The sequence below is a fragment of the Gadus morhua genome, chromosome 16, assembly GCF_902167405.1.
Source record: "Gadus morhua chromosome 16, gadMor3.0, whole genome shotgun sequence".
NCBI lineage: Eukaryota > Metazoa > Chordata > Actinopteri > Gadiformes > Gadidae > Gadus > Gadus morhua.
In genome coordinates, this window is record NC_044063.1 from 9,297,085 (window position 1) to 9,322,600 (window position 25,516).

Consider the following 25,516-nt stretch of genomic DNA (forward strand, 5'->3'; position numbering starts at 1 on the left):
GTAATTTCATGTCTGATTGACGCCACCAAAAAAAAAAAGGAAAAAAAAAGTGCTTGATTAAACCCCTACAATCTACAATCTCATGACACTGCGTTAGCTACGTCGCTTTGAGTAGGTCACGTGACCAGCATGGTCACCCTCGTCAGTCGTTTCAAAGTTTTCTTTTTAGTTGCTGTTGAAATCTGGAAATTGTATCTGTGGTGTCGTGGGCTAAACATTGTATGATACTTCTTCTCAACTGGACGGCATTGTTCAGTCGTTCTGTTTTCAGGATTACCATTGTATTCCCCGGGGTTTCCTCTGGGGCTAAAGCAGTGAATTATAGAACGCGGAAGAAAGGGTTAGAAGAGCGACAAAATACATTCTAAAGGTAAACAGATGGCGAAGATTCTCCCGAATACCTTGATACATTTCAGTCAACTTTTCCTCTGTATGTTTAATTGTTTCTTACTGAGTGGCAACCTGAACTTAATATGAAACTTAAGTTCTGGCTATACAGAATACGTCGGGTTCAGCAGGTGTTTAGTCAGATAATCATCATGCGACTTTGCTACTATTTATGCTTCATCACTTTAAAGGCTTCAGTATGCGACGGCAGCGACCTCGGGGGTCGCAGTTGGGTCTACTGCTGCTGGCCTCCCAGTTGTTCCAGGTGGGGCTTGACAACGTCCCCCCCGTTACTCTGGGTGTGCTTGGCCTCAACGTTTACCTCTACCTGTTCCCCGCTGCTCCACTGATGCAGGTAACACACACACACACACACACACCTTTTCACGTGTGTTTATAGGAAAAGCTCAGAAAAAGACATAAAGTTACTTTAGAGAGGGCACATTTCAATTGTGACGATCCTATGTTATTTCCCCTCTGTTACCCAGGCATGTGTGAGTGTGCAGAATGCCTATTGGCACGGCGACTGGCGGCGCCTCTTCCTGTCCCCGTTCCACCACGTAGATGATTGGCACCTCTACTTCAACCTCACGTCCTTCCTGTGGAAGGGCATCAACCTAGAGCGACGTATGGGTGGAGCCTGGTTCCTCTACGTGCTGTCCGTCTTCTCTCTGCTCACGGGACTGGTCTACCTGGGGCTGGAGGCGGGGCTTACACTACTCACAGATGACCATTCTTACAGTGTGCAGTGTGCTGTGGGCTTCTCAGGTATTATACACGTACGCAAGAACACACCTGTTCCTGTACTGTACTCAAAGGTCTGTTGCTCAACTACATGTTAACTACATTTACACACAATCTTCAATGTCCTGTGCATAAAAAAATACCCTAAAAAAGATATAGTATAAAGGGTTACTGTGCCATACCGTGTGAACACAGTTGATAAGTTCCATTATCCCCGTCAGTCTAACTAAGTTCCCCTTCTTGTTATGTTCTAACCAGGGATGTGTTGTAACATTTATTTCTTCATGTTGACTCGAACATTTGTGTGTTGATGTTTAATGTTGGCAACATCTATTTCAGAATTATAATCCACCCACCCGTGTGTTTTTCTTCAGTCAGTGTAACGTGCATTACATCACCCTGTTGTGTGTGCAGGCGTTCTGTTTGCCCTGAAGATCCTCAGTAACCACTACCACCCAGGGGGCGTGACCCATGTGCTGGGCCTCCGTGTGGACAACCGCTACGCCAGCTGGGTGGAGCTAGTGCTGATTCACCTCACCAATCCTGGGTGAGTCGGCCGTTTGCTCACACAGTCTCATAGTTCAATAATACAAGTCTCGTAAAAAGAGCATTGGTTGTTGATTGGCTGATTGATGTGTCTGTCTGTACAGGACATCGCTGATTGGTCATCTGGCTGGTATCCTAGTGGGTCTACTCTACACTGCCGGTCCTCTCAAGTCCATCATGAAGACAAGTGCAGGTGTGTGAGAGAGAGAGAGTGTGATTTTGTGTTTGTGTTTGTTGACAATTACAATGTTTGTGATCTCATGTTTAGGTGCTTTTATTTTTACTAGCGTGGGTGACTGGGCCAAGCAGATTCTCCCAACCAAACAACTCATATTCAGGTAGAGTATTTCGTAACGGCACCCACAACTGTATGTGCCCTGCCAAAGGGGAAATGGCAGCTATAGCACTACACACATTTCAGCTGCTGTGTGTGGGTGTGGGTGTGTGTGGTGTGTGTGTGTAGGCTACAGTGGCACTAGGTCAGGTGGTCCGGCGGGGGGAGAGTATGCAGGGCGCAGGTGGGACCAGGCCGGAGGGATGACGGAGCAGGAGCAGCTCGACCAAGCACTGAGGAACAGCCTGAACGACGCAGGTATCAGCTGACCATGTTAATGGGGATGAGACTCGCTTACTAACTAATGCCGCGTTTCCACTGCAGGGTGCGGTACGGTTCGGTTGGCCTCAGTCCGGTAGGGAGGGGGCGGTATAGCCCAGCTCAGTTCCGAGGTCGCGTTCCCACCTCCGACAGTACCCTTTATGGCGGGCCGGCTGTCGATCGCCGCGGCAGCTACGTAAACATCGTGACATCATAGCATCGTGACCCAAGAATGCAGAGGAACGTCTCCACCGCCTTGTTCGCCCAAGCAAGCGTTTTACGCGACAAGTCCATTGTAAAGAATAATACATCGAGGCTACGGTTTGTTTGTTTTTATCCCCACGTCGCCTGGAAGTGACTATTCTGTCGACCAATCAACGGAGGGGGTGTGTAGCTCGAATTTTCCGGCACCCTTTCAGGCGTCTCAGTACCCCAACGGAGGAGTACTAAAGAGGACGGCAAAACGAGGATGGCTCAGTTCAGGTCACGCCCACTTTTGGCGGTGGAAACGCAATCCGTACCGCACCTTTGCGAACCGTACTGCGAACCAAACTACTCTTCGTCCCCTATAGGACATAAGGCTTCAGACTCGTGTACTACTACTTGTTATTAATAATAAAAAAACGTCATTAACATAGGAATCATGGTGTTTTACGAGGTTATGATTAGTTATGACTTACTCAAATCCAAATAAATTAATAAATTAAAGCATGATAGTTTTAGTTTTGACAATACTATTCCAGACTACCGGTATCGTCACGATCTCATTGAAGGTATGATAGTGAACCTGCGCTCTCACTTCGTATAAGGAATGTCTAAAGCGTGATGAAAACATGTAACAATGACTTATTCTGCACAAAATGGCGACAGGCTTCACACAGTGCAGGTAGTACTGCAAACGTGTGTGTATACTGAAACAGCATATGGACTTTTAAAAATCATAGATAATGATTCCATCAAATCTTAACATAAACCCATTTCTATTTTGTCCTCCTCAACAGGACCCAGGCCGGGCGACGCAGCTCCTCCTCCATATGGCTTCAATCTCTCCGATGAGGAGGTCAGGAGGAGGAGGCTGATGAGGTTTGACCGCTGACTGGCTTCCTGAGACCCCATACAGTGTCCCCATCGTCCCCAGAGTCTCTACCTGTAAAGCATATTACATTAAGCTTGAACCGTATCAGGTTGCCTGTGTGAGCCCGGCCTTCATCCGGGTCACGCTAAGCTATTCTGAGAGGGTGGCTCTAATAGATGCAGTGATATCGCTAACGGCTACAGCACTCTGAGTGGAGTGGAGGCTGCTAACTGAGGGAGGTGATTTAGTCGTTTGAAGAACAAGGAAGAATTTCCCTCTAGACACACCAGAATAAGTTTACAATCCGTGATTGAAACAACTGAGGCCCCCACAAACCTTGCTTTTATAACTGTGGGTCTTTCTGTCACAGAACTTGTTTGTTTTTAACCCCTTTTGTTGCCCAGGTTTTATCTACATTCTTAAGAACCCTGGTCAATGTTAGAGGGGATTTCTCTGCTGTGTTTCGAAACCAAGAGTTCAGTGATCCTCATAAGCAGTCATGATGGACAGATTATACTGTTTAATGATAGTGACACAAATATAAAGCAGGTACACTTGCTTTCAATACGTAGCTGATGGACTTTTGGATTCTATCAAGTTCTGCGGATGCCAAATACAGATTTTTGTGTACTGGTGTACTGTCATGTATTTTTATATCAGCAAAATGACAAAAATATATTGCCTATATGTTGTAGTTTCATTATTTTTCTTATTAGAAGCTTAAGTTGGTGGTGTTTTATGATACTTAGTGACATATTTTATGTATCAATTAAATAATATCGAAAGTTCCAGGTACTCGGTTACAGCGGTTCCTTTTAGGGCAGATTCAATTATCCATGGGTGAAAGGTGAAGCCTACCACACCTGCGAGCAGGTCGCTAATTGATAAATTTGCGATCAATTACTTTTTCTTCAAGGCAGCAATAGGGGCTACATTCAATTAAATTCAAGACAATATCCATGCATGAGCTAGACTTGTCCAATCGTCAAGAAAACATTGACAACCTTGTCAGAAAACAGTGGAGACGTGGTTTGAGGTTGTCAGTCTACCAACAGCAGGCACCCAATAGAGGGAGACAGAGCTACAACGTCTGATGTAATATGCCATAAAAGCATCCCAAAAAGATTTAGATTTATGCTGAAACGGCTTAGTCATGTGGACATTTCAGCTACCTTTTGCCAACATAATGTTATATATTTTGTTGCACAACATTTCATAGATAATTATTCTGTCAAATATTAATCTGAAAACATTCATATTGTGTCCTTCTCAGGAGGACCCAGGCCGGGAGAATATAATATATAAAAATCAAAATAATTCATTGATTCTGATCAGCTGTCATAATGGACTGACTGTGCATACTTTGTTATAAGGATAGTGTTACCAATGGTGGTACACTTTCTTTCAATAAGTGGTTGATGGACTTTTGGACTACAGAGGTGTAAACGGTCACCTTTCAGCCAAATTCACCATTGTTAACTCAAATAGAGTTCCCACTTGATTTGTGTCGATCTGCAAAGAAATGTTGTTGGGGGGTGGAGTCTCATCCAAGTTATCAACGAGTACTAGCCAATGAGAAGCCGAAGCAGGGCGAGTCATGACTCTCCCTCTGTCTGCTACACTCTGTTATATACTGTAAGTATATATAGAATTGTCCGAGAGGCTAAACTTTCTCTCAATGCCAAAGTCAACCGCTGCCTAGACAGAGCTCCACACATCCACACACACACCGGCCAGACAGAGCTTTTTGATTTTGCTCCAAACGTCCACACACGCCGCCCAGACAGAGCTCCACACACACCGCCCAGACAGACACAATTATAATTTTAGATGGTTATTGTGCATTTCTTATTTTTTATTCATTTGTCATTTCACATAAAATACATTAATAAATTCTAATAGATGTGCCTGAGTATTTCTTATTTTTAGCACTGCTTCGTATACATTAGGTCGGAACATCGCTGACAGGCTTTTATGAGTCACTTACGACAGTTTGTTTATAAGGAAAGGGCCTGGGTGCCTTTTCCTTCCTTTATCACCTTTTTTAGCCATCACCAGTTGCAACCCTTATCTATCAAGATATATTTTACTTTTATTTTGGTTCCAAGTGCACTGTAATGTATTTTAATGTCGACAAAAAACTAAAATATATATTGGTTTCTTTTTTTTTTAATCAGTTCATCCCAATCAATGTATGAGGTAGTTTCAAATAAATAAGAAAATACATTAGTTTGTTGTTTAGCTGGAATAATTTATCTGGGAAAAACCGTCAAAGGTTAAAAGTGCTTTCTCAGCATTAGCACTTCATTTAAAAACAAAATAAATACAATTCTACCTTAAACTTTAAGTAATGTGTTGGGATATCCTCATAGAAGATGGAAAAAGTGATCCAACAAATGCATCATTGGACATTCATATTCTAAAACGTCTTCAGTGTCTCTTAAGTCTGAAATTGGATTTAAGAACATTTTCTTTGGCCAAGCAGACCCAGATTTAAAACCCTATATTAAAAGACACGACTAGCAAGTGACAAGGCTCCATTTGGATTTCTTGATTTCTCCATTTGGAGGACCAGTTCTCCAAAGCCCTTCAGCCCAGCAAGGTCTCCATGGCACTCCGCTCCACTGTCTGCTGGGGTCCGTATCACATTTTAGTGCTGCACAAAACATGAGAAAAGCTCCCATATCCACGGTCTGGGACACTGGTGTCCATTTTGGATCTGGTGTCCTGGTCACCCTCCCCCTGTCCTTCCTCTGTGGGGACGATAATAGTGGAAACTACATCCTGTTTGTCAATGACGTCCTCGTTCAAGTTAATGGCGTGGTTGTCATAGCAGCCATCGTCCTCGGTGATGGGGGAGGGAGGGGAGGGGGTGCTGGTGGGCAGGGGCACGGCGTTGAAGGTGATGAAGCCGAGCAGAATGACCACCAGCGCGATGAGGTACAGAGGCGAGAACTGAGAGAAGAAACCAGGAATATTGAAAATTAGTTGAAAGATGGACATGTTTAACAGCGGGTTATGTAAAGCAAAGTCTGAACTAAACATTATCCTGGAAGGGATGGTGGTTTTAAGAAAAATCTCAAAACAATCCAAGCTACATTTCGCTTTTGCAAGACAGGATCATAAGTAAAGTAGAAGTTAGTTATGATTAGTTGTTGGATGGAATAATTCCCAATAATGCCATCCCTATGAGCATATATTTGATATTTGACACACTGCATTTTGACTCTGAGCTGCATTCATTAAAAGATAGTTAGCATTGTTATGATTGGTATAGTTATGATTAGCATAGTTATGATTAGTTGTTAAGATTAATTAATGCTATCCCTATGAAGTCATTTTTGCAGTGACCCCATGTTTGCATCTTTAAACCTCAGACTTGTGTCATATTTAACACGGGTACACTTTGACTCTGAGCTGTAGTCATTAACAGATCTGTTAATGACTACAGTTTACGTGACCCTGTCAATCAGCTACTCAACCAGGTCACCCTGACAAAGAGAACATTTGGCAATAAGTGGCGTACTATTAAGTGTTGGAGCATACTTGTGTGTGTGTAGGTGGGTGTGTTTGTGTGTGTTTTCATTCATGTGTCCCATGTGTGTGTCTGCATGCATGCACGTACGTGTGCATTCATTGGCATGCATGTGTGCATATACAGTATGTGTGTCAGTGTGTGTGTGTGTGTGTGTGTGTGTGTGTGTGTGTGTGTGTGTGTGTGTGTGTGTGTGTGTGTGTGTGTGTGTGTGTGTGTGTGTGTGTGTGTGTGTGTGTGTGTGTGTGTGCACCTCCACTCACACTGTAGTGGAAGAGGAAGAGGCCACAGAAGAGGCTGAAGAGGTCGGCGGTGAGCAGGGAGAGGTTGACGGAGGTGGCGCTGGTCAGCTTCACCACAACGGGCATGCAGCTGTACAGCGCGTACATACACGTGCCGTAGGCTCCAAACAGCAGGCCTGGAGCACAGAGATACAGAGAGGGGAACAAGGAGAAAGCCAGGAGATGAGACGATACTAAAATGCTTATTTGTGATATTTCGTCACTGAGCTGATGCTATGGAGAAAAAAGGGTCTTTGTTTCCGATACAAGTCATTAAGGAGCAGGTATGGGTGTTAGGGCATCCAGCGCAAAGATGCCTACAGGTAGACCTTGAACATTGGAGTTTGAATCCACAACCTTTAATCCTGACTTCAAACATGCTATCCACTAGGCTAACCTGCTGGTATTATAAAGCATTATATAGGAAAGTATCGCAATTTAGTTTATGCCTTATGCAACCATTGCAAACCCTTATGGAGAAAAGAAAACGAATCAAACAAAGTAAAATAAATTCATAGTACTTGCAATAATAACAAAGTGTATTATTGTTCTTGTTTGAATTATAATGGATGTATTCCTTCTTTCCAGTTCTACTGGTTCTTACCTATCTGCCAGCTCCACTGGATCTTTGGCAATTCATGTCGTTCCAGAATGACCCTGAAGAACACAAAAAGAGCCGAATATATTGTCAGCACGAAATGCAATGAGATGCATAGCTCCGTAAGAAATCAGTGCTACTTACTAAACAGGGTAAAGATAGGAAGCATAACATAAATAAAACATCAAAAAAAAAATATTTTAACGTGATTATTCAAATTCTGCAATTCAGAATCCAGTTAGGTTTATTTTTCTTCCCGTCTCTCACACACACACACACACACACACACACACACACACACACACACACACACACACACACACACACACACACACACACACACACACACACACACACACACACACACACACACACACACACACACACACACACACACACACACAACCTACATCTGTATGGTACTGAAGATGGTCCCGAAGAGGCCCAGCATTCCCAGGAACTCCACCCGGCTGAGGTTCTTCACCGTGTACTCCTGGCACACGTTGGAGACGGCGTACAGGGTGGCGCTCACCAGCACCAGGCCGTCGCCCAGCAGGATGTTACTGGCTGGGAGGAGGGACAAAGGCACACAGGGGACATCAGCTCTGGGTTCTCTTTGCGTCGTCGTTGATGAGCCAATGACTGAAGGAAAAAACACTGATTCATGAAACGGTAACAAAGGGGTTGTGAGTATCGCGTTCATGTCAAAGTGCCGCATAATCAAACTCCAATGGTCAAGAGTTTTCAAAGAGACAAACTTGTTGAAATAGTGGAAAAAAGGCAATAATGTTCCACTATCTTATCAAAGAGGAAAATATTACATACTTGGATATGAATGAACACAAGCCAAGTTATTAGAGCTTAGCATTAACGTGGCCAGGGTTAGGGTTCGATTCCCATTGGGGTCCCAGTGTACCCCATGTATGTAGCAACAGTACTGTTTCACACTTTGGATATAACCATTGGCAAATGCCATATATATTCTATATGCGCCATGATAATGAACCATGAGATAGTTGATAGTGGTCCCTCCTCTGGGGACCTTCTTACTGGATCCCTGGTCCCGTCCGGCCAGCAGGTCAGCCCCCACCATGGCGCCCACCCCCAGCAGGCAGACGACCACAGCCACGTAGTGGACCAGCCGGTACCGGGTCTTCAGGACCCACCAGGATAGCACCATCAGGACGGGGATGATGAAGCAGTCCAGGAGCTTTGGAACCGCACACGCACACACACACGCACACGCACACACACACACACACGCACACGCACACACACACACACACACGATGAATATGGACATTTACTAGTTACCAGTCACAATATATCACTATGCAATATAGCGCTGTTTTTTCCGAAATAGTATCGGGCCGGTTTCATGGTTCAGAAGCTCAATGACCTGTTTTCCAGCTGAGTGTTTACCTGGATGCTGGTGAGCGTGGTGTACTGGTAGGCCTTCACCACAGTGTAGTTGGCCTCCACGTCCACCAGGCCCATCAGGAGGTACTTCCAGCCGCGGCGCTTCAGGATACGCAGCATGTTACCCTCCCCTGTGTTTCAAAGGGGTCACACCATCAGGTTCAGCATCCATGTGGATCTCCTTGTTTGCTCGGTGGATTTCTACATCGTATGATGTATTGTAGACGGTTCCCCTGAATTCTTCTTTACAGTGTGTGTGGATGAACACCTGCTCTATACTTAGGGACCATGCGTCGCTCTGGCGTGGGAGGCCTACCTGTCCTGAAGAAGAGCATGGGGGTGTAGGTGATACACAGCAGGGCGTAGTTCAGCAGGCTCTGCAGCATGGGTGTGTTGACGTGGTAGTCTGATGCCAGGTACTGGGACGAGATGGCCGTCCCACAGATGAGCAGAGCCAGGCCTTGGCCCATGGCTAGCGTCTTGGCTAGCTGCCTGATGAGCATTCAATCAAATAGCAAATCAAACTTTTGATTTACTTTTGCGCTTCAAGATTGTGTTTGCCCTAACAACGGTTACAGTCTGAAAGCCTAAAAGGGAAAACTTCCAAGATGGGTGCGGGATGACATCGGACCTCTGCCAAAGCAGCACAATGAATTCTTTGTCTGATTTAATTATGAACATGTTTCCATCCATCCAACATTTAATTAAACAAATTCAATTAAACAACATTTATTTCAGAGAGCAGGAATGTGATTTACTGAAATGGCTGCCATTATGATACGAACATTATAACTCTGAAATGATCTTCAAGATTTCCCTTATATATATTTATATTGCATGTGCATTAACAATGAATGTATATTGATGTATATTCAAACTTTAAAACACTTGAAGTTGTTGATACAGACATGTAGGCTATATTTATAAAATATAAAAAATAATTTAATAATATGAATCATGTTTCATCAATAAAGTGTAGTCTTTTTTATCTTCTGAAACGCTTTTGCATATTTAAACTACTGTCAACCGATAGGCTGCTGTTAAACCATTAAGATATGTGGTATCTAATCATTTCGTATTTTTATCTCTGGGGAACGCCTTCATAGCAACAAATAAAACAGTGAATACAGGCTCCAAATTCTGAGTTCAATGATTTAATGAAATTATTGAAAAAAGTATTTCAGCTAAGGAAGAATGTATGAATTTGGACTGTAACTGTCCGCAGCAGTTATTATATTAAATGCAGTGATTTGTATAATTTGCTAGGGACGATGCAGTTGTACATACTTACAAAAGGGGAATGAAACTTATGTACAGCATACTTTATCACTTTTTAAAATGCTTTTTTAACTCTTTTATATCTATTTTCTATTATTTTATTTTATTGTATAACAATGTTTCAATGTGAAGCACTTTGAGTCTGCCTCGTGTATGAAAAGTGCTGCATAAATAAAGTTGCCTTGCCTTGCCTAACTATGGCTAATGTTGAACTCGATATTTGGGCTTTTAAATACACACATACAATACACATACAGCTTCTGTCTGTCTGTCTGTCTGTCTGTCTGTCTGTCTGTCTGTCTGTCTGTCTGTCTGTCTGTCTGTCTGTCTGTCTGTCTCTGTGTGTGTGTGTGTGTGTGTGTGTGTGTGTGTGTGTGTGTGTGTGTGTGTGTGTGTGTGTGTGTGTGTGTGTGTGTGTGTGTGTGTGTGTGTGTGTGTGTGTGTGTGTGTGTGTGTGTGTGTGTGTGTGTCTGCCATCAAATAAAAACGTATCTTTCACTAAGAACTTACCAGTTGAAAAGTATCTTGATGTCGAATTTCCCCATAGTCGTGGTCATTCCCGTTCCTCGTCTTCGTTGCTTGTGTCTCTGGATACTTCTTCGGACTGTTTATCACCCATACTGGTAAGCCAACCACATGATGAGCGAGTAGCCTACAAATGTCTTACCGCTCTGTTACTGCGTTACGAGGGCTAAATGATTAACACTGAATTTGAGGGCGAAGATCGCTCCCTGATTTGCAATAAAAACGAATAATGAGTATTTAAGTGGATAGGCGTGGTGAGGTGACAGTTGATAAGATTAAGTAATGAGACAAAAAAAAGTAGGGAATTGGGCTGTCTCGGATTCAACTACCTAAATAGCCTAGGCTAACGATTGGTAATCATGATTAACATTAAGATAAAGGTGACAACGAAGAAAGCGAGCACATTTCCGATCTGGACGATTGCCTTGAACCGATTTTATATTTTGAATATTTTCATTTTTTGCAGATTTAAATAATTCTATTGTATACATATAGGCCTATAGTATTAATCCAGTATGAATCGCGTTGAAACGGAGACTGTATTTTATTGCATTATAGGTCACTCATAGCATCGCAACATAATACTGAATTCCTTATGCAACTTTTAGACTTACCAGAACAGTTTTTATGTATCGTACTTGAAATACAACCTGCAACGGTGGTCAATTCATGAAATATGTGCTAATCTAAAAAGTTGTTATTAGTTCTGTCAATCTGATGGGGTGGGTACCGTGGCGTTCTCTCAAGACAGTTCACAGCTGTAGGGCCGTTCTCGCGAGATCACGCGAGGCGATAAGTTGAAGAAACATGGCGACGTCTAATTTGTTAAAGGTATGAGCTCTTCTATGTATCACATTTCTTATTTTGACGCATCGTTCTAATCTAATTTGGGGCACAGATATCGGCGGCAGGCCCGCCAAAAGGATCCACTTTACATTGCCTATGCTTTTCATTGTTCATAAGATGTGAGGTGGAATCAAATGTAACTAGCTTTAAGGTGTTCAAGCTAATGCTAGATGGAGTGCCTGGGCCGTGTACTGGCTAGCTAACGGAACACCGGCTCGTCAAAACCACTCTGTGGTATAGTGTATTTTTAACTCCTGAACGATCCCCGTTAACCCATGACCAAGATCTAAGACAAGCAGAAAAATCTGTTTTTTTTTCCTAATTGAGGTGTTCAAATGTATAGGGATATCGCCAGTGCAATATTTGATCAGGTAGTTGGCATGTTAGCCGCGGTCCTAGCCATGACAGCTGGCCCGCCCCCTCCTTGACAGTTCTAGCAGAGGCTTCCAGTTGCTTTATAATGGGTACTCTCGCACAAATCACATAGTTACGGCTTATCAGTTACCCGTGAAAAGAATACCCGTGATTTTGATGTAATTTGAACACGCAGCAGTCTGATTGTGTATTATCGTTCGCTCTCTCTTTCTCTATCTCTCTATCTGCTATTGTGAAATGAAAAATGGTTATTATCCTCTCTTTACTAGTTCTCTACCTTTTCATCCCACCACTTCTGTCTCCTGGTCCATCTCCCTTCTATCGGTCAACCCTATGTCTTTACCGGCTCTCATGCTACCAATCCTTTTGTCCTATCTCATAACTTGGCTCCCTGTTGCTCATTCACCGTTTTGTCGGTCTCCCTTACCCATGTGTGTGTGTGTGTGTGTGTGTGTGTGTGTGTGTGTGTGTGTGTGTGTGTGTGTGTGTTTTGTGTTTCTATATCTCTTTCTGTCTCTGTCTCTCTCTGTCCTCCAACCCCTGTGTGTTTCTAGAACAAGGGGTCCCTACAGTTTGAGGACAAGTGGGACTTGATGCGGCCCATCGTTCTCAAGCTGCTCAGACAAGAGCCAGTCACAAAGCAGCAGTGGTTTGACTTGTTCTCGTAAGAGATTCTCCTGTCTACCTTGTCCACCCCCTTTTCTTACTCTCTCTCTCTCTCTCTCTCTCTCTCTCTCTCTCTCTCTCTCTCTCTCTGTCTCCTACTCTTTCTCTTTTTCTCTCTCTCTCTTGACCATAACGCCTTGCAGTTTAGGCATGGTTTTGTCAGAATCATGTAAACCAACAAAAAAAAAGTAAATGTAGGTAAATAAGACAGAAACATTTATTCTCTATTTTTTTCAAGTTTTATTTCGAAACACAGATTTTGTGCTTTGATTCTGTTAAATAGTTTTGTTCTTCGGGCTGGCCTCTGGAAGGTCATGGATGATTCAAACAGTCCAGTAGCTCAGGTACACATTAAAATCATCAGGTATCACTGACACGTGAAAAGAAAAATCAGGGCTCAGACACTCATACGTCTTACCTAACAGCAGATGGCTTTGACTCAGAACCAGCTCTTAACAGTAGTTGTAGGAAACAGGAAGATAAATGAGTGATCTTGTGCCAATATGTAAACTCTACTGACGCCCATAGAGAATTATTCCCACATGGTTTTGAATGTTTTTACTGTGGAGGAGGGTGATAATAGACAACTATTAACACACTGTCTGTTTTACGATGATGCTAAAACGCAATAGAAGCACACTTACGTCTGTGTCAAATCCCAATTGTATTAAGCCTGATTGGTGTGTCTGTGCGGTGTGAGATTTGTACCATTGACTGTGTTGATGTGTCTTCCATGCAGAGATGTCCATGCAGTGTGTCTATGGGACGACAAAGGACCTGCCAAGATTCACCAGGCCCTTAAAGAAGACATCCTAGACTTCATCAAACAAGCCCAGGCTGTAAGGCTTAATGCAATGTGCTATGTACTTAAAAAATAGAAAATTGAAAATGTGATAGTGTGATCACGTTTGATCAATGTTCGATAATTTTACGTTGTTGTAATACCCTTCTTCTCCACCATAATGTCATGCAGATATTACAGGTCATACATTCAAAACTGGAAACCAATTAAACTAGCACCTAATCAGATTTAATTGGTGTAATATGTTTGTTACCACGGCAGCGGGTGCTGAGTCACCAGGACGACACAGCGCTGCTGAAGGCCTACATCGCCGAGTGGAGGAAGTTCTTCACACAGTGCGACATCCTGCCCAAGCCCTTCTGCCAGCTGGAGATCACCCTGATGGGCAAGCAGGGCAGCAACAAGAAGACCAACGTGGAGGACAGCATCGTACGCAAGGTGAGAGAGAGAGAGGGGGAGAGAGAGAGAGAGAGAGAGGGAGGGAGGGAGGGGGAGAGAGGGGGAGACACTTAAGGAAAGGGTTCAAGAGACAGCAGAGAACAAGGAGAGCAGAAACAAGATCAAGGAGGAGTATGACATCGTAGGCAAGGTGGGAGAGATGAAGAAAAGGTGGAGAGTGAGGGAGAGACACATGAGGGTGGAGCAAAAAAGGACAGCAAGAGCGGTAAGAGAACAAGCAGGTAAACGACCAGAAGACCAACGTGAAGGACAGCGTCGTAAACAAAGTTTGAGGGTGTCACTCAAGAGAGAGACTTAAAAAACACTCTTAATAAAGAGAGAGGGAGAGTGTTACTTGCATGAAAACAGTGTCACTCAAAAGAAGGACAGAGATTGAGAAGGAGGTGTCAGGATACAGTCAGTAAAAAGGGAGGGTTGTCAAAACTCAAGAAACAGAAGAAGACACTACAGAATCCATTCCCATTTTGTTCTTCCTAATGTTTTATAAAACCAAGGAGCTCATTATCTCTGTCCCTCTCATTATCTCTGTTTCTTTCTCTTTCCCCCCCCAGCTGATGCTGGACACGTGGAACGAGTCCATCTTCTCCAACATCAAGAGCCGCCTGCAGGACAGCGCCATGAAGCTAGTCCACGCTGAGCGCCTGGGCGAGGCCTTCGACTCCCAGCTGGTCATCGGAGTACGAGAGTCCTATGGTTAGAGGACATATACAGAGTAGCATATTTATATATATATATATGAATGAATGAATGTATACCTGCACCTTTCCACATAAACAGACGATTGCATTCTTTGTTCAAGTCCTTAGTACTTGCATTGCCCCGACTTGATGAAATGTGTTGAACCGCATGTGATGAATCTCTTTCTCTTTCTCTTTCTCTTCCTCTCTCCCCCCCCCCCCCCCCCCCCCCAGTTAACCTGTGCTCCAACCCAGAGGACAAGCTGCAGATTTACAGGGATAACTTTGAGAAGGCCTACCTGGACTCTACAGAGAGATTCTACAGAACCCAAGCCCCGTCCTACCTGCAGCAGAACGGCGTCCAGAACTACATGAAATATGTACGTGATATGTTACAAGCCATCATCATTTTACCCTACCCTAGAAACCGAATGCATTATTACATGGGTTGCATGCAATAACAAACTAGCATTCACATTTAATCTAGTAGAGTTGTTATGTTTTGTGTCACTTCAATTGTTAAGAGGTGTGTGTGGTGTGTGGTGCGTGTGTGTGGTGCGTGCGTGTGCGCGTGCGTGCGTGCGTGCGTGTGTGCGTGCGTGTGTGCGTGTGTGTGTGTGTGTGTGTGTGCGCGTGCGTGCGTGCGTGTGTGTGTGTGTGTGTGTGTGTGCGTGTGCGTGTGTGTGCGTGCGTGCATGCGGTGTCCTCCCTGCAGGCAGATACCAAACTGAGAGAGGAAGAGAAGCGAGCGCTGCGCTACCTGGAGACGCGGCGTGAATGTAACTCTGTACAAGCAGTGAGTGGCCGCAGGTCGTCTGAACAGCCACCGGCTGTTTCTTGAGTTCTGACAACCCTCCCTTTTTACTGACTGTATCCCGACACCTCCTTCTCAATCTCTGTCCTTTTTTTGAGTGACACTGTTTTTATGCAAGTAACACTCTCCCTCTCTCTTTATTAAGAGCGTTTTTTAAGTCTCTCTCTTGAGTGACACCCTCAAACTTTGTTTACGACGCTGTCCTTCACGTTGGTCTTCTGGTCGTTTACCTGCTTGTTCTCTTATTGCTCTTGCTGTCCTTTTTTGGACAGCAAGTGCGCTGAATTCACCAGTTTGAGCCAATGAGAGCGATCTCGCTCAGAGAACTGTTACGCCGGCAATCAGTCAAGAGACATTGGCAGCACTACAATATAGAAGTTAGGTTAGGAGCAGAGTTCTCGAGGAACATAATTGTTGTTTATTTCATTGTGGTTTGATTGAAGATGGAATTGCTGTTGGTCAAATCTGCATTTTTATGACTTTGCGTAACTGCGGTGGTGTGTATCTCTGTTTGTTTGTTTGTTTGTGTCGTTCTAGCTTATGGAATGTTGTGTAAACGCACTGGTGACCTCGTTCAAAGAGACGATCCTGGCAGAATGTCCGGGGATGATCAAGCGCAACGAGACGGACAGTGAGTTCCCCCTCGGGTGACACCATGAAACACTTCATTTAACACTTGGAGGAGATGCGTTGAAGCTTGAAATAATTGAGCTAAGCACCCGATCATACTGTAGAATACACTCAAGTGTCGACACACTTAAAACAACGTATTCAAGAAAAACACATCCTGGATTTGAATAGTCTTTTCCACTATTGGAAATAAACCAATGCTCATTAGAATGTAACTATTTACCGTAACTACTTTACTATTCTATCGACATATGCAAGCAACATAACTTTCATAATTATTCAAGTATTATTTTATTTGACCTTATTTTATCGTTTTCTTCTTATTGCACCGTGGATCGGAGATAAACTAATTTTCGAAATTTGGAATTGACAATAAAGTGGACTTTGACTTTGGCTTTGAAATTGGTTGATGGACTTGTCTGAAAGTTAAATCGATAGAATAAATGTTTATTAACCCGTTATGGATACATCTTATTGAGGCAAATCTAGAATTCTACGCATCAGTTTCCTTATGAAACTTTATTCAAGCAACTGCCCTTCCGGTGTGAGCTCCATGCTGTGGATGTTACGGCAATTGTCTTCCCCCTTGCGTTGCAGAGCTGCACCTGATGTTTTCCCTCATGGACAAGGTTCCTAGTGGAATCGAGCCAATGCTGAAAGACTTGGAAGATCACATCCTAAATGCTGGGCTGGCAGACATGGTGGCTGCTGCTGAGACTATCACTACTGTATGTACACACACACACACACACACACACACACACACACACACACACACACACACACACACACACACACACACACACACACACACTATATAAAGTAATACATATAGGTGAGCATTAATCTATGTTCAGATGGCTGCTGTGATCATTCCTGAGGGGTATTTGAGGTGCATGCACATGTGTGTGTGTGTGTGTGTGTGTGTCTGTTAAACCTATTTATCGGTGTGTGCAGGACTCTGAGAAGTATGTGGAGCAGCTGTTGACTCTGTTCAACCGCTTCAGTAAACTAGTGAAGGAGGCGTTCCAGGACGACCCGCGCTTCCTCACCGCCAGAGACAAGGTCAGAGCAACACGCATCTCTACCGTCACACAGCCCTCAGATAAAGGCCTGCTTTGGGGACAATGCTCCAGTTATTTGTCAGGAGGTCGTTTTTGGTTTAGGGTTAGAAAATGTATCAATCTACCCTAACAGCGCTGTCCTTGATCAAACAGCGGTTGCTACAAGCCTACAACCAAACTGCTGTCTCAGGGTTAAGAGTTGTGGTGGCAGTTTGAAATGTCCTTCTATCAGTGTACTTGACATCACTATAATGGTGTTCCTTTTTGTAGGCGTACAAGACTGTGGTGAATGATGCAACGATATTTAAACTGGAGCTGCCTCTGAAACAGAAAGGGTGAGGATTTTCTGTTTGTTTTCTATCGGGTATTTAGTATACAAGTGTGGTATAAGTGATTTAAGTGCATTATAATGTACTTTTATGTAAGTTCAAGGACTGTATTGTAATGTAGTATATTCTAATGTCTCCAGTGTGGGCCTAAAAAGCCAGCCAGAGTCCAAGTGTCCAGAGCTGCTGGCCAACTACTGTGACATGCTATTGAGGAAGACCCCTTTGAGCAAGAAGCTCAGCTCTGAGGAGATAGAGCTCAAACTCAAGGAAGTGGTGGGTACACACACACACACACACACACACACACACACACACACACACACACACACACACACACACACACACACACACACACACACACACACACACACACACCCCTCCACACAGACGCACGCACACACATGTACATTAATTACAATGACAAATCACAAACTCTTACAACATGGCAATTTAGTTTTTTCTTTAAAAAAACTGGAACTTTTGTATTTCTGTCCGTCCCTTTCTCTCTCTGTGTCTCGGTGCATCTCTCTCCTAGCTGCTGGTATTGAAGTATGTGCAGAACAAGGATGTGTTCATGCGCTACCACAAGGCCCACCTGACCAGACGACTTATCCTAGACATCTCAGCCGACAGCGAGATAGAGGAGAACATGGTGGAGTGGCTCAGGGTCGGTCACACACTTCTATTTAATATCCCCATGTTGTTTTGCAGAGCTTAAAAACCCAAATTCAGCAACTCTTTCCCTTGTTTCCACTCAATCATTGTTGTGTCTTAGATCAAATCCAATAACTCCAAGATTCACATTAATGATCACCATGAACCCTCCTCTTACCTGGTCTGTCTTGTCTTCTCCCCCTTCTTCTCCACCTCCTGTGTGCTGACAGGAAGTGGGCATGCCAGCGGACTACGTGAACAAGCTGGCTAGGATGTTCCAGGACATCAAGGTGTCCGAAGACCTCAACCAGGTCTTCAAAGAGATGCACAAACACAACCGGCTGGCCCTGCCAGGTAGGACACTCGCACTCGCATTCACACTAACATTCACTCTCACTCACTCCTATTTTCATATTAACATGGAAGCCAAACCAAAATACTATATAACACTTTAGTATATGCTACAGGCTACAGTCACGCTAATAAAGACAATAAACAGCTAATAAAAAAAAAAATCTTGTTTATTTTTGGAGTGCTCATGTGTAGTATATATTAAAACAATCATTAACCTCGGGCTCCGTGAATAGTGGGGAATAGCCCCCACTATTCACTTTGCCTTCGGCGGATAATTGTTAAATATAATACTCAGAAACACATCAACCTATATTCTGCTTTAGTTTCCTCTTTTGGTTTGGAATAAAAAAATCAATCCACCAATCGAACCTTGATTCTGTGTCAAGGCCGCCCAGTCATATTATTGCTATCAACCAAAAGCATAGGAACACGCCGTTGTGCCGGAGTGGGACTTTAAAGGCTGCGTTGTGTCCTCGCCTTCCTGCAGCCGACAGCGTGAACATCAAGATCCTGAACGCGGGGGCGTGGTCCCGGAGCAGCGAGAAGGTGTTTGTGTCGCTGCCCACCGAGCTCGAGGACCTGATCCCGGAGGTGGAGGACTTCTACAAGAAGAACCACAGCGGCAGGAAGCTCCACTGGCACCACCTCATGTCCAACGGCATCGTGGGTCCACCTTCGTTGGCTCCTCCGTCCACTCCTCTCTTCTCTGCTTTCCTGCTCGTTTCCCCACTCCTCCTCATGTCCCTCCTGGATCCTCCTCCTATCCTCTCCTTTCATTATCTCAACTCTCTGCTCTCGTCCTGAATCCTTCCCTCTTCTCCTCTATTTCTCCCTACTCCTCTTACCCCTACTGTATACTCCTCTCCTCTCGTCTCCTCCTTTTCTCTACTCCTCCTCCCTTCCCACTTCAGTCTTCTCCTCCTACCGCCACCATTAACTTTCCTCCTTCCTCCTCTCCTCCTTTCCACCTCTAATAACTCCTTCCTCCTTTCCCCCCCCTCTCCATCTCATGGTTAACTCCTCCTCTTCCTCCTCCTCCTCCCCAGATCACCTTTAAGAACGAGGTGGGCCAGTACGACCTGGAGGTGACCACCTTCCAGCTCGCCGTGTTGTTCGCCTGGAACCAGCGGCCCAGGGAGCGAATCAGCTTCGAGAACCTCAAGCTGGCCACCGAGCTGCCGGACGCCGAGCTCCGACGCACCCTCTGGGTCAGCACACACACACACAGACGCACGCATGCAACCACGCACACAGGCCCACGCTCACTCACTCACTCACTTTGTTCATTGAAGAATGCAGTGTGTGTGTGTGTGTGGGCGTGGGGGTGTGGGTGTGGGCGTGGGTGTGTGTGTGTGTGTGTGCTGACCCAGAGCGCGCGTCGGCGCTCGGCATCGGGCAGCTTCATTTTAGAAGCATTATTTTAAAATGCTTCTAAAATAAATTGTCAACCCAACAGTCATGAAATGTATTCAAAGAGACGCATGGTGTGGTTAAAAAAGAAAACACTGAAACGTTGGTCCCGTCTTGACTTTGTGTTGACGGGGTACATGAGTTTCCCACGTTGTGTGATGCCAGCGGTTAAAGCGAAGGGGTGCGTGTGTTGTGGTGTGCAGTCGCTGGTGGCGTTCCCCAAGCTGAAGAGACAGGTGCTGTCCTACGCGCCGTCCGTCAACTCGCCCAAAGACTTCACCGACAGCACTCTGTTCTACGTCAACCAGGACTTCTCCCTCATGTAGGCAACACACTGTCTGTCTGTCTGTCTGTCTGTCTGTCTGTCTGTCTGTCTGTCTGTCTGTCTGTCTGTATGTCTGTCCCTCTTGATGCTATGAACTACTGGGAAGGTGTACACAAATAATTTTCTCCAACCAGAATGAGTTTCCCTAATAAATAAATAAATAAATAAATACAAATAAATAGAATCAAAATGTATTTATATTCATCCTATTTTCCTGTTGTCGTTTTTTTCTCCTTCTTCAGCAAAAACTCTAAAGTCCAGAAGAGGGGGAAGATCAATCTGATTGGCCGGCTGCAGTTGACCACGGAGCGAATGAGAGAGGAGGAGAACGAGGGCATAGTTCAACTCAGAATACTCCGAACACAGGTACGGTACTGCAGTATGTTCTTTGAGGAAGAACCGCTCAGAATACTCTGAACACAGGTACGCTACTGCAGCTTGTTCTTTGAGGAAGAACAGCTCAGAACACAGGTACGCTGCTGCAATACATTCTTGCACAAGAAGCACAGTGTCCTCAAAGACGCTGACACTGTTTATTTCATTGCAAGTGTGAGAAAAGAGAGACCTGGCAAGGGAGAGAGGGAGACGGAGCAGGGCTTCCTGTATTACGCATTCTTTAGTTCATCATCAGCGAAGATAAAAAGACAGAAAAGATGCTGAAGATCACACTATTCTTACTCCACCAGCCACCTCTCTCTCTCGCTCGCTCCTCACCATCTTGCCTGCTTTATGGCAATTATTAATTACCTACTCCTGCTTTCCCTCTCGTCTCCTCTCCATTCTTCTAAACCCCTTCCTACTATCTCCCCTTTCTTCTAAACCCCTCCCTTTTATCTCTCCTTTCATCAAAATCCTTCATACTGTTCCTCATTCCTCCCCACCCCTTCCATCCTTTCTGCTTTCATCCAAATCCCTCTCTCCTACCCCCCCCCCCCTGCGTCCCTCCGTCATCTCCTCTCTCCTTTCATCTGGACCTCTCTCTCCCCCCCAGGAGGCCATCATCCAGATCATGAAGATGAGGAAGAGGCTGAGCAACGCCCAGCTGCAGACGGAGCTGGTGGAGATCCTGAAGAACATGTTCCTGCCCCAGAAGAAGATGATCAAGGAGCAGATCGAGTGGCTCATCGAGCACAAGTACATCAAGCGGGACGAGACGGACATCAACACCTTCATGTACATGGCCTAGACACGCCCCGAGGGAGGGAGAGAGAGAGAGAAAGGGAGGGAGAGAGGGAGGGAGAGAGAGAGAGAGATCTGTTCTCTCTCTCCGCTCCACCACCTGACCTTGTGACCCCACGCTTTACAGACAGTCTGGGAAGGAGGAGGAGCCTGGGTGACACAAGCTTTCACTTGAGGAGGAGGAGAAAGAGCAGGTTTCTGCTGGATGAAGTGGTGTTGCTGGCTAGAGGAGAGATACTCTGTTCAGGGAATTTGGGGGGAGGAATAAGAGAAGTGTTTATTTTTGTGTGCGTGCCTGAGAGGGAGAAAGAAGAGAGAGAGAGAGAGAGAGAGGGGCTGAATGCATTGGAGCTGCCAGAAGGGCAGTTTGACCGCACCGCCCTCTGGTGTCCATAGCGACCGTCTGCCAGCAGTACAGAAGAAGCAATTAGTGACACAATGAAACTGAAGACTTCCTGCCTTACTTTTGCTTGGGGAGGGTTTTTGATTTGGGCGTCGGTGAGGGGAAGGTGAACTAGCTGATATCGATCCGTTTTCTTTTCACTTGATGTCACCTTTGCCAGCTGTGGCTGTTTGGCAGCTGCCATTTTGCTTCCCTCCTCTCTTTTTCTTATTGATTGGGAGCGCAAATGGACTCGAGTGGAGCTGCCAACGAAACAGGAAGAGACAGTACAATAGTATACAATACTTGGAGTATTTTGCCAAATGTGTGTGTGTGTGTGTGTGTGTGTGTGTGTGTGTGTGTGTGTGTGTGTGTGTGTGTGTGTGTGTGTGTGTGTGTGTGTGTGTGTGTGTGTGCGCGTGCGTGCAAGAGTCTGCACAGGGAGAGTTGTTGGCCTTTTAAACGTGTGTGTGTGTGTGTGTGTTCAACAGCATGCTGCTCTGTGATATGTTTGCATTTATGGAGGGTCTGTTAGCAGTCACATCCAAAACACTTTTCTTTCTTTATCAGTATCCATGCTCAGCCTGATTTTGACAGGGAGCTAAACATAAGAGTCTCGTGTTCTAATGCTGGTGAAATGGGCTATCACTAACTTGCAGTTATTGAGATGGCCAGGAGGGGGCGATGTGTCCGTTGGTTAATGAACGTAGTGAGTTGAAAGAGCAGTCCCACAATATGATCAACATGTTAACTCATACTTCTCAATAAACCATATTTTTTTGTTTCACAAACACTAGTAAAAAAACGTTTAACCAAGTCCCAGTATAGGCGAAATGCACAGTCATATTTTTAAAGCATCAATCATTGACTTGTGTTTACTTTTTTTGTGTGTTTCGACAATTATGGTGATTAATGGGCTCTGAAGATTATACTATGAAGTGTGTGTGTGTGTGTGTGTGTGTGTTTGCCCGCGCTCCCGCCCTCCTCAGCCAAACCCTCCAATTAATGAACTTTCACACTGAAAAAAAAAGGGGTCTCATTGTCAACAAATCTATGTGTATGTACTCAAAAAATCATATCATCAGAAAATACTTTGAGGTAATGGATGCTTTGTGTTGTGTTTGCTGGGGGGGGTTAACAAAATGAGAAGATGTGTTGAAAATGGCACGACTCCTTGTTCCAACCACAGTATCTGTAGGCAGAACTATAAAGCCATTTAGTGCCAGGTCTTTAACAAAGCACTTGACGGTGATGTGGGGAAGGCTGAGGGACGATGCTGTGACTCCCTGCTCGGTAGCTGTTGGTGGGTTGAGTTTGGAATCCTTCTGGAGTGTGTGTGTGTTCACAATACGTGTGTGAAATATGTCATGACCGAGTGGGGGGGGAGAGAAGGTGTGATTTAGGATTTCAAGAATCACTCATTATGTTCGGTGCTCCTGCAAATACATTTTTGTTTTTTTCTCTTGAGCAAAAGCACATATCATGTACAAATGGATTGTCACAAAGAAAGATTTGGTGCACTTGTTGAATAGATACAAATTCAAATCCCGCCAACATGTCCATATCCATAATGGATTGGGATTAGCGTTTTGGGGATGAGGCACTTACGTTTATTATAACCAGTTGAAAGGTCCAATCCTGAGAGAGGACCAGGTTCTCTGTAGAGGCAGACCTCTCCGTCTTCCATCAGATGTTTTGTTCAAGGTAGAAGTTTGAGACCTCCAGAGCACAACAGCGGGCGGGGTGAACTAAGAGGAGCACAGCGAACCAGTGGGTTTTCTCCCTGTATTTATTTTGTATTTATGCATTCAAACGGTCCTCTTTTGATCTTTATGTGTGTAAGTTGGGGTTCTTCGTGCTTGTGAGAATTGACACTTTCCTTCAAATGACTTATGAATGATGCTACTGTTTTGGTGAATTAAAGGAAATGGCCATGATGGGATTCTATTTCTGTTCTGTTTTACGTGAACACTGAATTATTGTTTTTTAGCTTTCTCATAGGAAATGCATATCTTCCTTTTCCGTTGCTTTAAGTTACAAGATTGTAAGAATGTGCAGTATTCAGACTTTCCCATTTCCTTTTTTTTTCCCATTTTCCTTTATCTTTAGGACAAGAACAGATGACTCAGTTATATATACATAGTGAAACATGCCAAAAAGCAGATTGGTCAAACTCTCAATGCTGAATGCTGAAATTGGTAGATTGTGTCCTACATCTTAATCAGTAAAGATGGCTCCATTTCCATATTAACAGAAATAATCCAGTTGATTATTTGTTCTATGAAAGAAGGCAGAATTCTCTAGCCCAGCAAAAAAAGTTTGCTTTTACAGCAAACTTCTCAGTGTACAGTATGGTCATATTTGTGGCTGCAAGTGCTTTCTCTAAATCTTACGGATATGTCAAATATCCGCTGATGCGTTCAACTTCTACCTGGTGCAGGTAGTTCAAGTAGAACGGTTTTAACAAAGACAAACTGATTTAAACCTGATAACACAAATTATTTACTTGATAACATATTCTTATTTTATGTTCATTGTCTCAAGGACAAGGAAACCCCATCTACCCCCCTCTGTACAATATAGAGTTGTATTTGCTTTGTTTGTCAGAAATACAAGCAGCATTATTTACAGTTGTGCATTGCTTCATGTGTCTTTCTTGTTCCCCAGAGGTCACGGAATCAATGCTGGATGCTCATCTGAATGTTGTATGAACACCTTACCAACTTTCTAGCCTAAAGGTTGGACATGTATTCAGAAGAACATCAACTCGTAAGTAGTACACTGGGGCCTGCTCTGTGTACCTTGTGATCTGAATTCCACGCAGTAATGCTCTACTGGTACTATTGGTTACTAAGAAACGCGCGGACATTCGGCAGCCTTGACTGATAAGGAGACCTGGAGAAAATAGATCTATCAACACAGGCGTTGGGTTGCTTTGAATGATTTGAAAGTTCAATAATTTATTTCCTGGAAAAATAAAAATGAATTGTAAAGAGGGTGTCCTATTATTTTGTTTACAAACTCCTTTTTTGCACTTTTGTTTGTGTGGACTTGACCATTCTGATGGACTCTGGTTGAATGCACAACATTTTGAAGCAATCAAAACTTTTAATAACTGATCAGGCAAGTTAAAGCCTTTTATTAAGAGCTCTAGTAGTGGGAGGCAAATAAAAAAGAGGTTGATGTCTATTTTCTATTTTTTTTACAAACTATATATAAACTTACAATAGCACAACATCTCCTCCCCGCAAGCCCACAAAGACAAATGCAACTACCAAAAGCTTCTTACGTGAGAGCTAACGTAATAGGAGATCTGTTTCCTCAGATTGTGATTTTAAATCAATGTGGTTGGATATGATAGATGTTTTCTTAAACATTAGATCATCATTGTTGGATTTCTACTGACCACAAAAATATGTGGTTGTTTCTTTAATGAGCCGTATATTCCATTTGGCCATCTTGAGAGGTAGACTTAATCTGTATATCTTAATATTATTTTATTATGTATTCTTTACCCAAACGCAAATAGCTCATAGTTGTATAGTATTGTAATTATAACTGTAACTA

The 25,516-nt window shown here is 44.0% G+C and overlaps 3 protein-coding genes across 3 annotated transcripts; 2 read left to right on the forward strand and 1 right to left on the reverse strand.

Moving 5' to 3' along the window:
* The first annotated feature begins 104 nt into the window (after positions 1–104).
* rhbdd1 (rhomboid domain containing 1) lies at positions 105–5,246 on the forward strand. Its single transcript, XM_030380746.1, has 8 exons — positions 105–370; positions 579–742; positions 876–1,155; positions 1,546–1,678; positions 1,782–1,870; positions 1,965–2,015; positions 2,141–2,269; positions 3,274–5,246. Exons 2-8 carry the CDS (start codon positions 587–589, stop codon positions 3,366–3,368), a joined length of 933 nt encoding a protein of 310 aa, XP_030236606.1. The 5' UTR covers positions 105–370; positions 579–586; the 3' UTR covers positions 3,369–5,246.
* Positions 4,542–11,132, reverse strand: LOC115560993 (solute carrier family 35 member F2). Its single transcript, XM_030380745.1, has 8 exons — positions 10,969–11,132; positions 9,497–9,672; positions 9,184–9,311; positions 8,812–8,971; positions 8,172–8,328; positions 7,768–7,820; positions 7,146–7,300; positions 4,542–6,302 (listed from the first exon to the last, which is right to left on the reverse strand). Exons 1-8 carry the CDS (start codon positions 11,013–11,015, stop codon positions 5,991–5,993), a joined length of 1,188 nt encoding a protein of 395 aa, XP_030236605.1. The 5' UTR covers positions 11,016–11,132; the 3' UTR covers positions 4,542–5,990.
* Positions 11,133–11,713: 581 nt separating this feature from the next.
* Positions 11,714–23,896, forward strand: LOC115561383 (cullin-5). Its single transcript, XM_030381418.1, has 19 exons — positions 11,714–11,814; positions 12,759–12,868; positions 13,610–13,709; positions 13,934–14,110; positions 14,683–14,824; positions 15,043–15,188; positions 15,524–15,604; positions 16,160–16,253; positions 16,850–16,980; positions 17,210–17,317; positions 17,587–17,651; positions 17,786–17,918; positions 18,181–18,312; positions 18,530–18,653; positions 19,141–19,316; positions 19,700–19,861; positions 20,267–20,385; positions 20,631–20,754; positions 21,380–23,896. Exons 1-19 carry the CDS (start codon positions 11,791–11,793, stop codon positions 21,572–21,574), a joined length of 2,343 nt encoding a protein of 780 aa, XP_030237278.1. The 5' UTR covers positions 11,714–11,790; the 3' UTR covers positions 21,575–23,896.
* The last annotated feature ends 1,620 nt before the right edge of the window (positions 23,897–25,516 follow it).

Coding starts and splice junctions, on each gene's coding strand:
- rhbdd1 (XM_030380746.1), top strand. CDS start 587: ATGCGACGGCAGCGACCTCGGGGGTCGCAGTTGGGTCTACTGCTGCTG. Junction 743..875: donor CCGCTGCTCCACTGATGCAG/GTAACACACACA, acceptor TCTGTTACCCAG/GCATGTGTGAGTGTGCAGAA. Junction 1,156..1,545: donor GTGTGCTGTGGGCTTCTCAG/GTATTATACACG, acceptor TTGTGTGTGCAG/GCGTTCTGTTTGCCCTGAAG.
- LOC115560993 (XM_030380745.1), bottom strand. CDS start 11,015: ATGACCACGACTATGGGGAAATTCGACATCAAGATACTTTTCAACTG. Junction 8,972..9,183: donor CCACGCTCACCAGCATCCAG/GTAAACACTCAG, acceptor GCGGTTCCAAAG/CTCCTGGACTGCTTCATCAT. Junction 7,821..8,171: donor ATCTTCAGTACCATACAGAT/GTAGGTTGTGTG, acceptor TGTGTTCTTCAG/GGTCATTCTGGAACGACATG.
- LOC115561383 (XM_030381418.1), top strand. CDS start 11,791: ATGGCGACGTCTAATTTGTTAAAG. Junction 16,981..17,209: donor CTGCTGAGACTATCACTACT/GTATGTACACAC, acceptor CGGTGTGTGCAG/GACTCTGAGAAGTATGTGGA. Junction 18,654..19,140: donor CAACCGGCTGGCCCTGCCAG/GTAGGACACTCG, acceptor GCCTTCCTGCAG/CCGACAGCGTGAACATCAAG.